General features: G+C 45.4%; 2 protein-coding genes across 8 annotated transcripts in view; one reads left to right on the top strand and one right to left on the bottom strand.

Annotated features, from left to right (window-relative positions):
• Positions 1 to 5023, top strand: part of GRIP2 (glutamate receptor interacting protein 2) — a 77806-nt gene extending 72783 nt beyond the window's left edge. For both annotated transcript variants that reach the window (XM_084292665.1, XM_084292664.1), the window contains 2 exons: positions 244 to 390; positions 2874 to 5023. In XM_084292665.1, the coding sequence (XP_084148791.1) occupies positions 244 to 390; positions 2874 to 3071 (345 nt within the window). In that variant the 3' untranslated portion in view covers positions 3072 to 5023. The remainder of the gene's footprint in view (positions 1 to 243; positions 391 to 2873) is intronic.
• A 2595-nt stretch (positions 5024 to 7618) lies between these two features.
• Positions 7619 to 15851, bottom strand: part of SLC6A6 (solute carrier family 6 member 6) — a 190333-nt gene continuing 182100 nt past the window's right edge. For 5 of the 6 annotated variants that reach the window (XM_084292669.1, XM_084292668.1, XM_084292670.1 and 2 more), the window contains one exon: positions 7619 to 14709. In XM_084292669.1, the coding sequence (XP_084148795.1) occupies positions 14569 to 14709 (141 nt within the window). In that variant the 3' untranslated portion in view covers positions 7619 to 14568. The remainder of the gene's footprint in view (positions 14710 to 15851) is intronic. The other variant, XM_084292673.1, reaches the window with a different exon arrangement.

The raw sequence follows: 15851 nt of genomic DNA, 5'->3' as shown, positions 1-15851 counted from the left end.
ACGTTGATGGAGCCAGAGCCTAATGAGTTCCCAGCTTTGGGAAGCAAAGGGAGTTATGGTGGGGGGAATCAGCTGTCCTTCAATCTGCATTAGCTGATTTCTTAAAATCCACCCAGGAGACTCGCAGCAGAATTGCTGGAGGCCCACACACGTTACCTGTGCTCTTGCTGTCCTGCCAACCCTGTACATCTCCTCTGGCCTCTGCAGCATTAAAACGTGTGCTTTCTGCTTCTGTCCCTCCAGATGACACTCCACAAAGACGCAGAGAGCGAAGACTTCGGATTCAGTGTGTCGGACGGCCTGTTAGAAAAAGGTGTCTATGTAAATATGGTCCGTCCGGATGGGCCAGCAGATCAGTGTGGCCTCAAGCCATATGACAGAGTGCTTCAGGTAATAAATGCAAAATGCAGTTCTGGAGGCTGGGACGGAGTGAATGAGTGGCTGAGAGGAAGAGAGAAGTGAGACCCACCCATGGCAGCACTAACTTTAATGAAAGGTAATAGTTAGCCAACTAGGTGAGCACCTACCACCACGCTCTCACTGAGACCTGTGTTTTACAATAACAAACCACGAGGTAGCAAAGCTGGCTCCCCTAGAGTACACCCATCCCAGGGAGCACCTCCATACAGAGCCTGTCCCAGCAATGGCCATTTTGAGCTCGGGCAGCTCACGACCAAAACAACCAAAAAGCTGTGTTGCTTTCCCTCCTCACCCTTGGTCCTTTTCCTGTCGTGTAAGAGGGTGATTTTTGGATGAACTAGACTGTGTTGCCAACATGCGTTCTAGTGAATCTCCCCTTGTGGAATTGAGCAGTGTTCATGAAGTTCGGTGCATGCTTTTGACAACTAACAGCCTTCTAGGAACAAACCATCCTTCAAGCAAATTGTTTTTCACGGATATTTTTCTTCAAAAGATATTTGATCTGAAACAACCGATGCAGAAAGAGAATAAAAACTCTGGTCAAAAGCACAGTCTGTAATTAACATAACTTGGGCATATCTGCCTACCAGAGGGACAAGAAGAGCACGGTGAGTTTTGAAGCTTGGAAAGGACCTTTATATGGACGAAAAATCACAAGTTTTGCTTTGGGGCAACTCAGATAGCAACTGAGAAAGTGCAACCCCGCTGGAAAAGTTGCCACCATTTGGAAATGCAGATATTGTGACCATATTTGGAAACACTCAGAAAGATGTTTAGTTTTACTAATTTCTAGGCGGGGGCTGTTAGCAGTAGAGTCAGAGCCAATATATTATGTACAGCAGGTAACTGGAGAACTGGCAGGGCTGTGGGGAACCTTGTTTAAGCTTGTTATGGTCTCCAGCCAGTTGGCTGCTATACAATTATTCCTTCTCGGCTTCAAATAAAAGATGGTGCAAGAATGAACAAGAAGCTAATTAGGCTCTAGGCTGCCTTGCTGTTGAATGTTGGATGTGTCGCTCTTTGCGAGTGCCAAGTGCTCCGGGAGGTGTGCCCGAAATCCTAAACAGAGCGGAGTGGAGACTTTTTGAGACCCCCCCTTTGATACGCCGTGCCGCATGGCTTCCACCTGTGAGAAGATTTGCCGTCGTGTTGACACCTGTGGCAGAGATGCATTGCTGAGGATGCTCCTCAGTGCTGCTGGTGATGGGCATGAAGATGTCTGCAAGCAAGCTCCAGCTCTGAAGGCCAGCAAAGCACCCAGTTCCCTGCTAAGGACCCTCTGCCTCTCGGCCGGATGGATTAGCCAGAGCGTGGCATTGCACTAACTTCATTTTTGCTCTGGAGCCGCCTGGCCAGCATGGAGCAAAGGCAGAGCAAACTCATGGCTTCTCTCTCCTTGTCCCTGCACGATCTGGAAACTGTTGCTAGTGACTTACTTCTCCGTAAGGAGTGGTGTTGGGTTCAGCTGCGTGGATGCCAGCTAGGGCAGGGGACACTGCTGCCGTCACAGAGCCCAGCTCCGTGGGCACGCATTAATCCTGGGAAAGGGTTTTGGATGCAAAGGTTGCGTGGCCTCATCCAGCCCTTATCCAGAGAGAGAAGCAATGCCTGGCCTCAGGGGTTATGTTCACTCCAAAGGTGGGTGGGAAATTCCTTTCTCCCTTCCCTGCCTCTCCTCCCCGTGCCATTTGCCAGCCCCCTCCATCCTGGGGCTGTTGTGGCACCACGCCCAGGCGCTCCAGTAGCTGTAGGCAGGACAGCTGGGGTGGCTCTTGCAGGTGACCCAGCCTAGAAATGTGCTTGACGATCTGCAAGAGGCAAAAGGAACAGTGCTTTCACTGCTGAATCCTGCAGAGAGGATTTGCAGTCTCGGCAGCCTTCTTCTGAGCCCATGTGAAATGCATTCAGACTCCTCCAAAATGAAGGGTGTAAACAGGGAGAGGAGAAGCAGGAACTGTTCAGTATAGTCCTGATTTGCTGCTGGCTGAGCTGGAAAATGGTTGACTGAAGCCTCAGAGTCTGTGTTGTGTTTGTTTTCTAGGCACTGAATACCACACATCACAGATTTAAATCCAGTAAAAGCCACAATGGCAAAAAAAATGTGGAAAGTTGCAACATTTCTCTCGCCAACTTGAATTGGAGAATTGATTTTGAGCCCTGTAGAGTTTAATAGTCACAACACTGTCCTAGACTCCAGGGCTCAGGATTTATTCTTGTTCCACATTTTTTCCCCTTCCTCTACCAGATACTGAGTTATTTCTCAGCTAAGCAAGGACGTGCCCAGCTTGATGGGAAGCCCGTGCTCAGCTCTGCTGTGACCCCTCACTCAGAGTCCCCCTGGGCGTTGTGTGGTTCACAGGTGTGGGTTTAACACCAGCCTTGCGTTTTCTGACTAACAAACACGGTGTTTCTGTTGTTCCTCCCCATGGCACATCCTAAATCCATCCCGGCAGGTAAACCGCACCCGAACGAGAGACTTTGACTGCTGTCTGGCCGTCCCCCTGATCTCAGAGGCTGGAGACAAGCTGGACCTGGTGATCAGCCGAAACCCCTTGGCGCTGGCTGCCAACGCTCCCCTGGAGGGGAATGGAGAGCTGCCGGCACAGGCAGCCTGCGGCGCCGAGCTCAAGGCGAGCGTCCAGACACTCTGAGCGGCCGGCGCCGGGGGCCTCTACCAAGCCGTTGTGGTATTTGGGGTGTTTTTCCTCTTTTTTTGCACTGGTATTTGTAAACGCTGTGTGTACCATAACCTGCAAGTGGGGAGGTGGGTCTTCGGTGAGCTGTCGCCTGTAGACCGCCAAAAATTGCTGGGAAGGCCGGATCTGGACGTGCATCTCGGGCCATGGGCAGTGCAGGGAGGAAGGAGCATCCCTCGCCTTCCCCCACGGCAGGGCATCCCCTGTGCCCAGGCTGTCGCCTTGGCCATCCTACAAACACACATGGTGCTATTATTTTTCTTGTTTGTTCTGTTAATCACATACAGCGAGACTGAAACGCCTTTCCTTTTCTGTTGTACCCAGCTCCACCCTTTAAACACTCCTGATAAATCGATTTCCGCAGCCCCTTTCACTTTGGTGCGGGGCTGTGGAGGGCCCTGTTTAAAAGACATTTCAAAACGTGCTTGCTGGTGGCCAGGTGCGGTTCTTGTTCAGAAATCAGGATTTGCATCTGTCTCCTGCCAGCCCCTTCCATCCTCTCCCACCCTCACCCCACCACCCGCTGCCCTGCGATGAGGCAACTCCTCTCACCATCGCTTCCCATGAGCAGTGCAGTTACCTGTGCTGCAGTAGTTATACAGAGCACAGCGCTGTGCCAAGGCTGGAGGCCCTGAATACCTACCCAAATCCCTGGCCACCTTGTTCAGATGGGCGTTACGGAGACCTGTTGCTTGCAAACTGTGCCCCCAAGTAAATAGCAGAAAAGCAATCACCCCAGGGCTGCCCCTGATGTGCTGAATTAATAAAACCTTGTTGTTTTCTGCCAGGCAGTGGCATGAGAAGCTCTTTGTTAGATGGAGATTGTGCATCCGTGTCCCCACCTGTGCTGGCAGTGTGTGTGCCCATGTGGGTTCGGCTACTTGCCCTTGGTCTGCCCCCTTTGCCTGTTGCTGGCTTCTCCGTGGCTTCACAAGCATGGTGCCCCCCGGGTTGTCCCTCCCTGCTGAGTGCCCCCAGCCCATGGGGAGGAGGCAGCTGAGATATTTGCATCGGCTTCTTCATCTGCCTGCCAGGACGGAGTCAAAATGCGGCCGTGGGCTCTTCTTCCTCCCCTCCCGGCCCCACGAGCTCCTCCCGTGGCAGACGCTCTGTGTTTCATGTACTAGCACTTTATGATGATGTTAATGTCCCGGCGCGGGTGTGATCCTGGCATCACACTCCCTGGGAAGGCTCAGGCATGGCAGAGATGAGGAGCTCGCGTGGTTGGGGACCCACAGCCCCTGTGACCACTGCCCCTGTTCCCTGCTCACACTTTTTGTTCCTTCATCACCACCTTCGTGCTGGTGCTGTGTTCGGGGTGCCGTCGGGGTGTACGCGGCATGTTCCTTGTTTTGCTGAGCCAGGACTCACCCCCGCATCCATCCCTGCTCCGTCCCTGCGCAATAGCCCGATGTATTGGGGTGTTTCTTTGAGACGTGTCCAGCCCCATCCAGCTACTTGTCGTTGTAGCCATTTTCTCTTCAAGTATGCAATATCCCATACCATTGCTGCCACAACTAGATAATGTGCCATAATTGATACTGTGGAGCATTGACAGTGCAGCCGAAAGTGTTTTTATATGCAATATTCTGAACAGTGGAAGCTCGCTGGGGCTTCTCATAGGTTTTTAATGAAGACTTTTATTAAAGGCTTTAAAAAAGGAAGAAAAACTTGGTCCTTGTATCCCTTCCTATGCATTTTGAATGATATGAAGATGAAATGCATTACTTAAATGTGTATTTTTATCCATATATTAGAGTGTATTCCTTGTAAAGTATTTTTATATGCTAATTTTCTTATGTATCTATGAAAGCACAATATTTAAAAATACAGCATTTCAAAGAATATTTTAGTCCTGTTTTGGACGTATTTGTAAATCTCTGTATTTAAATGGGATTGCAATGACTTTGACTTTTTTTTTTTTTTAATTAAATAAAAGCAACTGAAATGCATTACTTTTGTTTCTTGTCTCTGCTAGAGGACAGAAGCAGGACAATACGCTGCCTCCAGCCCTGTTTTAACTTGCCAAAGACCCCATGTTAGGAGACACCTGGAAGGGCAAGGGGTGAGCACTCCTTGTAGGGCTCCTGGTGTAGGCTTGGGGTTGCCACTCACCGCCACTCAGTAGCAGGACTTGGGACCAGTCACTTCATTCCCTGTGGACATAAGGACAACATTCTGTTTGTCTCTGCATTCAGAGCTGGAGATGTCCACGCGCATGGTTCTGTGACTGCAGCTTCACTTGGCCACACTGGAAACCTCCTTGGGCTAAACCTTGGCTGCGTCAGGGCAAGATACTGGTGCAGCAATGCACCTACTGCCTATGGCAGCATTTGCAAAGCTACGGTAACCCCTGGGGTTGGTTTAAGAAATCACTGGAGGCTGCAGTGCTGGCAGGTGGCCTGGTGGGTGCTTGGATCCCGCAGGCACAGCGGGGTGCCTTGGGGTGCTGCACTGTGGTAGCCAAATTATCCAGCCTCTGGAACCTGGCGTCCTGAGAGAAGACTGCCACAAAGGCAGAATGTGATTGCTTGTGTCCTTACAGTAAGGTTTTCTTCCCTTTGCTCTTACAAGGGGATTAAGGACACTGCTACGTGTCCAGAGTTGTCAGTGCAGGCTCTGGTGCTTCCCACATAAAGCCATCAGGAACTGCTGCTCACTGGCAAGGAAAGGGTGCACTGGGTTTTGCAACCTTTCATCGCCAAGTGGGTAGCGCAGGAATTTTTGGAGGTCGAGCATGGAAACGCTCCTGGTTAGAGCTGGGGAATCATTGCCACGTAAACAAGCCTTATCGGTCATCTCTGGCTGCCCTCCTGGGGCGCGGGCTGCCGAGCAGGGCCCTTCACATGTTTGGCACCGGGGCCTTGCCAAAGCCGCTCGGTGCCAAGCCAGGCGCCGGGGCGATGTTGGGTTGAATGAGCGCCTGTGCAACGTGACCTGCGGGGCTGCAGCGCCCGGCCACTGCCTCCAGCAGGCCAAAGGTCAGCACGGTGCTGCCCGCACGGTGTCTGCTGCCAGCCACCATCACCCACGGCCTGCAGGCCTTGGACGAGGGAACTGCCACAGGCCTGGGCAGGTCGCAGCTGCCCATGGCGGGTACACGAAGCCCTTCAGCAGTTGTGTGCGATGCTGCATGGCTTTATTGGTTTTATTTTATTTTATATTTTATAGCTGAGACGTGTTGAAGTTGCTGTCTGTGCTGGTATCGGGCTGCTCGGCCCAGGCATTGCAGGCTTCGCTGGTGGGAGGAGAAGGCCCAGGCCAAGTCCTCAGATCTCACCCAGCCAAAATAAACAACCCAAGCCAAAACCTAAGACAAATAAACAGTCCCCCTCAAAACAACCAAAAAAGCTTTCTGCTTCAAAATACACCAGGGAAACCTGGTTTGGGGGGGGTTCTGCTGGCCAGGGTCCAGCCCTCAGCCCATGACAAGCGCGTGGCACTGCCCCATGAGGGGCACGGGGTGGCTGCAGCCTCAGTGGAGCAGTGGTTAGGGCTTGGTGAACAAATGCTGAGCAGTTTTATGTTTCAAAAATAGTACCCAAGTGATTTTTTTTTTTTTTTTTTTTTTTCCTTACTGTGACTTAGAGAAAGGCCTGTCTGATTTAACTTTCAGCTGCCTGACTGAACAAGCTGTCAGAGCCCTTTGAATGACAAGTCCCATACACCAGGAAAACAAACAAATATATAAATAAATAGATGCCTTTAAAAAAAAAATGCTTCCCATTGGGCTTTTCTGCTGCATTTGAACGCCCAAATATCTTGCAGTGGTGCCTTGACACATGCCCAGCAGGCAATGCCCCAGGACAGGCTGAGGTAAGGCTGCTCAGCCTATTGCCCGAAGGCCGGCGCTCCCCAGCATTAGCAGCAGAGCTGCAGTCATCTCCTTGTGCCCTGGTAGCTGCAGGGGTGGTTTGTGACCAGCAAAATAAAGGAAGAAAACTGGAGGAAATAAAAAAAAATAAGGAAGCGAACAGGCACGATTTCCCTACCTTCTCACTGCTTTGTGAGAGCCAGCACACACCCTGTGGGCACATTGGGCTGGGGAAACCAAAATGCTGGTGAAGACGCAAGGAGATGGAGTGGGCAACAGTGAAACAAAGTGGTCTGGGAACAGCATGGACCCTTTGGCATGGTCAGCCAGATACATGGCTGCGTGACAAAAGTAACACTGAATAAACAGCCAGCCTCTATGGGGGTGGGTTTAGCTAGCCAAATGTGCAAGTTTGAACCCAGACTGAAGTACGCCTATGGGGAATGAGGAGAAAATGGGCCATGACGTCAGCTTAGGAAGTTGGTCCAGGGGTGGGTGTGTGCATGTATATATATATATATTCATATCTATGTACATAAAACACACCCACATTTTTTTCCCCTCCCCATAGCTATGTGTGGAATATTTGTGACAAAACCAAAACAAAATAAAACAAGCACACAAAAAGTAAATAGGTTTAAAGGATGAGGTGAGATATTCAATTATTGAAAACACCTGAGAGTGTGGCTGGTTTATAAAGGAAAGTTTTATTTTCTGTTATAAGGTGATTACAAACTCATCTAAAAAAGCAAAGATGACTTAAAAATATCCATATACATTTCATTTATCTAAAAAGCAAAACAGAAACTGCAAAATACAAACATTTACCATATACACAAAGGATAGGGTTTTTTAGGATTTAATTACACTCCAGGATATTTTTTCTAATACAAATATTCTGTCTTGAAACACAAAAAAATGTTTTAAAATGTTTTAAAAATATTTTTCGTTTTTTTAAAAAAAGTTCAGATGACATTTTTGAGGAGGACAGCATCAAAGACTCCTCCTCACTTTATGTGCTACTCATCACGTTACTGTAGTCACAGTTGCTAGGAATTTAAATAATAAAAAAACCACCACTGTTTTTTAGCCAAATACATCAAACAAGATGGACCACCTCTCACAATGTGAAGTCCCTGGCAACGTTATCAGGTAACAATCACAACATTACACTGGAGAAAAACAACATCCTATTGAACAACGAGCACTTCGGAACAGTACTGGGATGCTGCAATGCTGAGAGACCATCGCTGGCTTCCAGGACAGGAGCAGATGACAAACTAAATCAGTGTGCCCCCTCAGGTGGTTTGTTAGCCTCTCAACATGATTTTGCCACTGTTCTCTTTTCTTTTTTTTTTTTTTAATTTTATTTTTCCTTTAAATATTGAAAAAAGAAATAAAACCTTTTTAACATCTCAACTGCAGAAGCAGATGCAAGAGGTTTAGAACCAGTATGTATCATGCTAACACGTACTATGCTACAGGCCCGAAGCCTTCCCCTGTATATGCACGCACACAAAGGACACATGCACAGCTCCTTAGCACAATCAAGTTTCACTTTTTATACATATTTCCCCCTGCTTTTTTTCTTTTTTTTTTTCTTTTTTTTCCTCTGATTTCTCAACTCTGGCCACTGAGAGCTCCTTAGCATAAGGCTGCCAATGTCTCCCCTGTGCTGCACATGGGAAAGCAAGTGGCACCGTCCCACTGTGCAGCACAGAGCTGATATACAGGGAGGAAGCCTCCAGAAACTCACCCCTTTTTAGACTGTTTTTAATTTGCTTTGCTCCTAAAGCCCAGTACTGCGTAAAGTGTGTAGCAATTATATCCTGACAGTTTTACAGTTTATTTCAAATTAGGGCAAAGCCGCAATACAAAAAAGGACGTGTCTGGGCTGTCATTCAATAGCCCAGCACTACCAGCAGGGCCAGGCTCTTTTCCAGTCGTGAATCCTGCAATCAAACTTTTCCACCTTTGTCGGGGATGGGGGAATGATTTGTTATCTTAACGTTTTCAACCTGCAAAATTCTTCCTCTCTTTTTTTTTTTTTTTTGCTTTTTAGGATGTGGGTAAACTGAAAACAGTTCACACTGACACTTGGAAAAAGCACACAAAAATGACTTTTTCTGCTTACTTTTTGAATAGAAACATTCAGATTATTATTATTATTTTAAAGCAAAGAATCATTGTACAAAACTTTTTTTTTTTTTTTTTTTTTTTTTTTTTTTTTTTTTTTGGGCAGGGGGAGGTGGTAGGAAAGAGCCCTGCTCTGGTAGAAGGGCAGGGTTTGAACTGGCAGTTTTCCAGCTGGGACTAGTGCTGCTTATTCTGGAAGGATTTCTTGAGCAAACTTTTCAGTAAGCTCAAATTAACTGTTGATACCAATAGTTTTTGTTTGTTTGTTTGTTTTTGTTTTGTTTTGCTTTTGTGACCAAAGTATGGAGCTTGGGGGCAGAGGGGCTTCTTTTGCACTAGGTTATTGGTTTCTTAGGTGTCAGGGGTCACAATTGACTGAATACTTTCTTTCTTAAGCTTATCTTTGATTACAAGAAATAAAAGGAGCTACTAGCGTCTGACAGTTCCTGACCTTTGCTCATGCAAATATACAAATACACAACTACATGTTAATTCTAACCACAAAGCTTTGGATGATGATTTTGGAGGAAACAAGTCCAAGGCAGCTGCCTGAGGCAACAGCACACCAGACCTCCTGCAGGAGGAGCCATGCAGTGCTAACAAGGAGCCAGGAGAGATTTGGAGCCCAGCCCTCAAGGCTTCCTCAGAGGGCCCATGGTCCAGGATTTTGTACCCCAATTCAGTGGATTCCATTCGGGTGCCCTGGCAGGTCGGCTCTTCCTAGGAAAGTGGTGCCTAAACCTTCTCAGTGCTTAGTTGCAGCAGCTCTGAAGGACTTACGTGCATAGTTTGCAGCCTAGGAATGAAAGCAATGCCCCCACTTGTGTGCGTGCTTATAAGGATGGAAGATTTCATCTACTAGTCTGCGTAAGCACAGATTTATTTTTCATTTTACTGAAAATGAGCAACTTGCATTGAATCATCTGGAAATGATGTCAGGGTCATCTTTCTTCCAAGTATACTCGAGCTGCTTAGCTAACTTGTCCACTCCATTCAATACACAGCTTATTTAACATTTTATATACACTATGCCTCCACACGTGATCCTGCAGTGACCACAAGAAGTGGAAGCTAATAAACAGGTATTCAAAACATTCAAATTGTTCTCCCACCAATGGAGTTTTGCCATTGATGCGAAGTGGGAGCTTTGAACCCAAGTGTGACAAGCACAACCTCACCAAAACTGAGTCTCCTTAGCAAATGAAAGCAGCCTGGGAGGAGACTTGTAAAAGGCCTAATGAATGGAAATGTCCAGGTGTCTTCAGATCTACTCAAACTGTTCTAACGCCGAGGCAGGGAAGAGGAACCAGGACTATCTGCAGTTGAGAAGGCAGGATGCACAGTAGAGTAAAAATAGCTGCAGAAATTGCTATCCTGACAGTGGCACAAAAGGTTCTGCTGATGTGTTTGTTTTTTTTTTTTTTTGTGTGTGTGCGTTACAGCAACCCTAAGGCTGCACCTTCTTTTTCTCTTTCCTCCTCTCCCCAGGAAGAGCAGTGAAAATCAGTCCTGCTGCTCCGGGAGCTATTTCAGCAGACCATTCCTACCTCCCTCCACTCCCGAGCTATGCTGCTGCTGAAGGCTGAACACCAGCATTGTTTTAGATGGTAAATACAGCTGCGATGCTTTGATATTTTCTGATACAACACAAGAACAAATCCATTGTGGACCTACTATCTCACACTTTAAAGAGGGCTTTGCTAAGTGTGTGGATCTGTTTGGACCAGATGAAAAGGAAAGCTACAGATGAAAAGGAAAATGAGAACAATAACAACAACAACCATAAAAACCAGTTCTGTTTATGAAATCATACTGTTTAAATACCAAAATACAGACTACTGGTAAAGTCCCTTACAATAGATGCCCATTCAGTGAGATCATAACTAGTCACAGGTGACAAAGTTTGGAAAACTGAGGAAGATATGAAACAGGCCAGAGAATCTTGTGGGGTTAATTTTCCCCTTTGCCGTTTGAACTTCTCTTGATTTCAGCTCAGCTGGAAATAAATACTGCTGAAAATCTGCTGTTTCCAGTCCCAGAAGAACCGACTAATACAAAAGTGCGTGAAATAGGAAAAGGTGTGCTTTTGTTTTGTTTTCCTGTGATCTCCAACTCAGCTATCTGGTCCTAAAGATTTCATGCCAAAAACTGCCCTAATTTTTCCCCAGATCCAAACCAGTTCATCTCTGACTAGTCATGATATTTTAATATAGAGTTCCTCATTTACATAAAACAGGTAAAATAAGTCACAAATGTTTAACAAGTAAATTAGGAAAAAGAAATCAGTTGTATTTGCAATCATAAATAGGTAGGAAACACAGACTTTCTTAAAAATTCTTTTTTAATAATTTTGGCAGAAGATCATGTTGAAATGCAAATTTATCAACAAGAAAAGTTCAGAAATCGGATAAAAATGTTAGGAAAAAACACTTTAAAATGCAAATGTGCTCATTGGAACTCAAACCCCAGATAAAACAAAAATCATTCTTTTTGGAGGGGAAAGAAAAGGGGTGAAGGGCACTATTTTCCAGAAACATTTCTTGGCTCTTTGTGAGCCCCAGCCCTCCCTTGCAGTCATGCTGAAGAGCACAGCAGGGCCAGAGAAGTTTACATCAAGAACGCTTCGATGAGGTTGTTGTGTACGTGCAAGACATTGTCACTTGGTACATGGAAGCGACTGATTTGAATGGCACAGTTTGTATCGAAATGGGGCTGGGTTCTGGTTCTCTGGTAGCTGTACTTTTAAAGGTGTAGTATTAGCCCTCTGGTTTTTAATGCAAAGATGCTCTCCACAAGGCGGGAGATGGCTAAGCACCCAGCTGACTCACCACACACAGTTCTGATGTAGCCAAACCATTTTTTTTTTCCCTAACTAAAGCTTGTCTCAGCTCTGTTATGAAACTGATGTGCAAACAAATCTCAAATACAGTCTTATGACAACATATCAAGAAAATAAAATATAAATTAAGCATCAGTGTTTCATCTGCACTCACAGCAACCATTAATTTAGACCCCCCCCAACCTGCTGCTCCCATCTTAACCCAGGCAAGAATGCCTGTTTGTTGCAGACACTAACTGTAACTCAAAAATAAGGGTCCAAGTTGAAACCCAGTAAGAGAGTTATCTTTGATTCCATCTCCTTGCTTTTGATTGTTAAAGGCTTAAAAAAAATCAGCTGTGTGCATGTTTATTTATTTTGTGCACGTTTGATGGCAAATTCCAGCCAGAATCCCCCTGGCTCACAGAATTCCTCCAGGGATTTTCTCAAGGCCTTAAGTTGGCAATTGCCACTGGCCCGGCAGGTGAAATTAGATGTCTGCCATCTCCAGCTGTGGAAAAGGTTCATTTATAACTCTCATAATACAGCAACCAGAAAAAGAAAACAAAAAAAAAAAAACAAAACATGGCCAGTTTTGTTGCTGCAACTCAGCCATGTGATGTAAAAATACATACAAATTCAAACTAAAAAGATTTTTTTTTTTTTTTTGGTCCATCTCTTAATTTTCAATCACTCTTTTTATAGTAATGCCAACGTGTTAATCAACAAGTGTTTGTGCTGCTGTGGCCAGTTAGTCCACGGGACATGAAAAAGTTAAACAAAACTACTGTGTAGGAATGTTAAGAACTGGATATGTTCCTGTTTAAATGCCAAAATCTGCCCTGACAGATTAAGCTGACAGCAAAATAAGCATATACAAGCTCTGCTTTCATCAAGCATTTCCTCTAGATACCTTCGGATAGCTTAACTGTGGCATCATAAAAAGAAAAGAACTCTTTTGCCAGAGAACCTGTTCCCAGCACAACCTGCTCAAGTTTAAAAAAGAACAAAAAAACCCTTTTGTCCACATTTTGGACAAAATGTTCCAGTCTTCATGGAGCAATTCTCCATGGAAACATCCATCTGGCCCACATGAAGCTGTACCCAGCAACCCGGCTGCAGCCCCATTCCCGCACTCCTCGTAGTGGTTTCTCTTTATTCCCTACTCTAACCTGGAATGGTTTGCAGTTCCTTCAGACCAAATAAATACAAAACATTTCAGTATTATATGTTTCCTTTGCTTTAGCTCAATATCCCATAAGCAGATTATTCAGCAGACAGATTCATAGGCCTCATAAATATGTTTGCAACCCTTATGGCCTAACCTAATGATGGGCAAGGAGACTGGGTAACCTAGGTCCACTGTTGCTTTTTAGTAACGTGGGACAAGGGACTCAGTCCTTCTGTCTGTTCACCCACCAGTAACCAACTCCCCAAAATAAATAAATAAAGTGAATTCTGGTTAACCAAACTTGGCAAAGCATTTTTGAGATATGTGGATGAAAAGCACCTGTTTGCTGAGCAATATTATTATCTTCATTACTATTATTATTAACAACGTGTCTGTTATAAATACTGCTTACACCAGGTGTAGGTGAGCGGTTTTGTTCCTTATGTTGGGGATGACCTGGTTTGCGTCCACCTTTGGACAGTCAGAGTCCACAAGGGATTTTTTTATTTTATTTTTCTGCCCCAAACCAAAGTCCAATAGTTAACACGCAAACAAATGGGCAAGCAAACGTCTGAAGCACCAAAACCACAGGTGCTGCTTTTCTCTGCTCAGTGCCTCGGCACTCGCCCATGCTGCCCAGGGGTAGGCTGCAGAATTCAAGTTTACACCAGCAACACCTCAGCTAAAATCTGCTTTGCTGGAAAAAAAAGGAGCAAGTATTCAACCTGCTCGCTCATGCACAAACAGCAGGCATTTCACCTAAGTTTAAAAAAAAACAAACAAAACCAACACTAAAAAAGAAGTGAACCATGACAAGTCCTGCAAACACCTTCCTGAAGTCCTCCTCTTGCTTGTGTGACAGGGTCCCAGCGCCGTGCTTGGAGGAACGGCTGCGAGGCTTTTCACACCCAGCTTCTCTGCCTCCCTCTCAAACTCTCTGCTCCAGCTGCCTGGCTGTATCTTTGTTCAGGGACTGTGCTAAACATAACTGTACCCTTTTCCTCATGTGACCCTGAAGCCTGTCGTTTACCACAATTGAACCAGAGGGTGGAAATACTACACCTTTGAAAATTCTCTTGAAACAGTGTCTTTTTTTTTTTTTTTTTCCTCTCAACAGAGCGCCTTTTGTGTGTTCTGTAGGTTACCCTGCTCCCAACCATACCAGCACCTAAAATTGCTTTCTGAGACTTGAATATATTGCTGGCAAGACAATCAATTCAAGTGGTAAGATGTATAATATTTAGAGATAAAGATATATATATTTAAAAAAAACAATAATAGTAAATTCCTGTAATATGTCTAGTCTGATATGAAAGCTCTCCCTCTACAGAGAGACATCTGCTGTGATTACCTTACAAAATATTAAAAAAAAAACACACACAAAAAATAACTTTCTCTGTGAGAAATAAAAATAAATCCTAGTGCAAATATAAAGCTCTGTAAACCTGGTCCTATGAGAATCTATGGTTAGTAAACGGCAGTTAAAGCAGGTTTATCCTCTCACAGAGAGAGCTCACATCATGGTTTCCACAATGATATGAGTTGGCTTGATCAATCCGCCATTCGAAGTTCCATTGGGGCAGAAGGGGGTGCCACTCTCTGTTTCTTTGGACCACCGATTCACTTCCTTGGGGGCAGCCACTGCTTTTATCCTCTGAAAGAAAGGGGAAAAAGCAAAGGTTGAAAGACCAAGCAGTGCCCAAAGACTCCTGTGCAGAACGGAGGATGTGGCAATTGAAGGATGGGGCTGGTGGCCGCTGGAGATGTGCAGATGCCACGTGGCTCTGCAAGAGCGAGGAGAACGGGGCTGTGTAGCACCACGTTTGAGTTTTGGCATGTCAGACAGGGGGCATTCACGGCATCATCTAGCATTTCGGGCTTTCAGTGCTGCAGCTGCTGCTCAAGTTTTGTCTGTTCTCCTTCCTCATTTAGAAAAAAACTCTGCCTTTTAGGCCAGCCGCTCATTGCCAAGTGGCAACTTTGTTCTTACATCTTGGTTCACAAAGAAAGAACTAAATGGCATCTGACCAGTGTTTACTCTCTTCCCTTTCCTAACATGGTCTTTGAGAAGTGTTTTGGCTACTTTTAGACTTGTCTTTCAACAGATGGTGACAATGTAGGCAGGAAAATAAACACTCATGAAAATGCTCTGGGCACGGCTGAAAAAGACCATTAGCACTTGGAGGAAAACAAATTCAAGTTTTTGTGCCCTGGGAAATGTTCTTTTCTTACTCTATTCTCTCTTTTTTTCTAACCCAAAGTGTCCCACTTTCTCCTCAAAGAATACCCGGGGCAGCATTTAAGACCGTCTCATTAAGCAAAAACAAAACTAATCTGAAAAACTTAGAAGAGAAGCGCTAAGTTTCATGCTTGCACAGTCTCTAAAAACTTTCCATTGGAAGAACAAACCAGGAGAACCAGTGCTGAAATATGAAAGGAAGATTGCCTGTAAAGCTGAACCCAAGAAAATCTGCACAGACAAGTCTGAATCTGAACCCAAGTTTTCCAAAGCTCAGGAAAATCTAGATTCAGTGTTTCACTTTGACTCAAAGTGAAACTTATTATTATATAATAATAATAAGTTTAAATGTGAAGCATGCTGTCAGGAGAGTTTGACTTTAATTCAGTGCCCTAAAGCAAAGGCCATGCCTGAGAGCCACACAATCCACAGGTGGATCCAAATTTCCCTAAAATTCAGTGAGCTCCTAGGCATCTGGGTTGGATCCAAGTCTCTTGCTCTCTGTTTTCTCAGTGATTATGGGGATGGTGCTTCCTTTTCCCCGTGGGCTGGAGAAG

The sequence above is a fragment of the Netta rufina genome (assembly GCF_964035555.1).
Source record: "Netta rufina genome assembly, chromosome: 10".
Classification (NCBI taxonomy): Eukaryota; Metazoa; Chordata; class Aves; order Anseriformes; family Anatidae; genus Netta; species Netta rufina.
The sequence above is the reverse complement of the archived record's forward strand: the minus strand, read 5'-3'. Positions and strand labels throughout refer to the sequence as shown.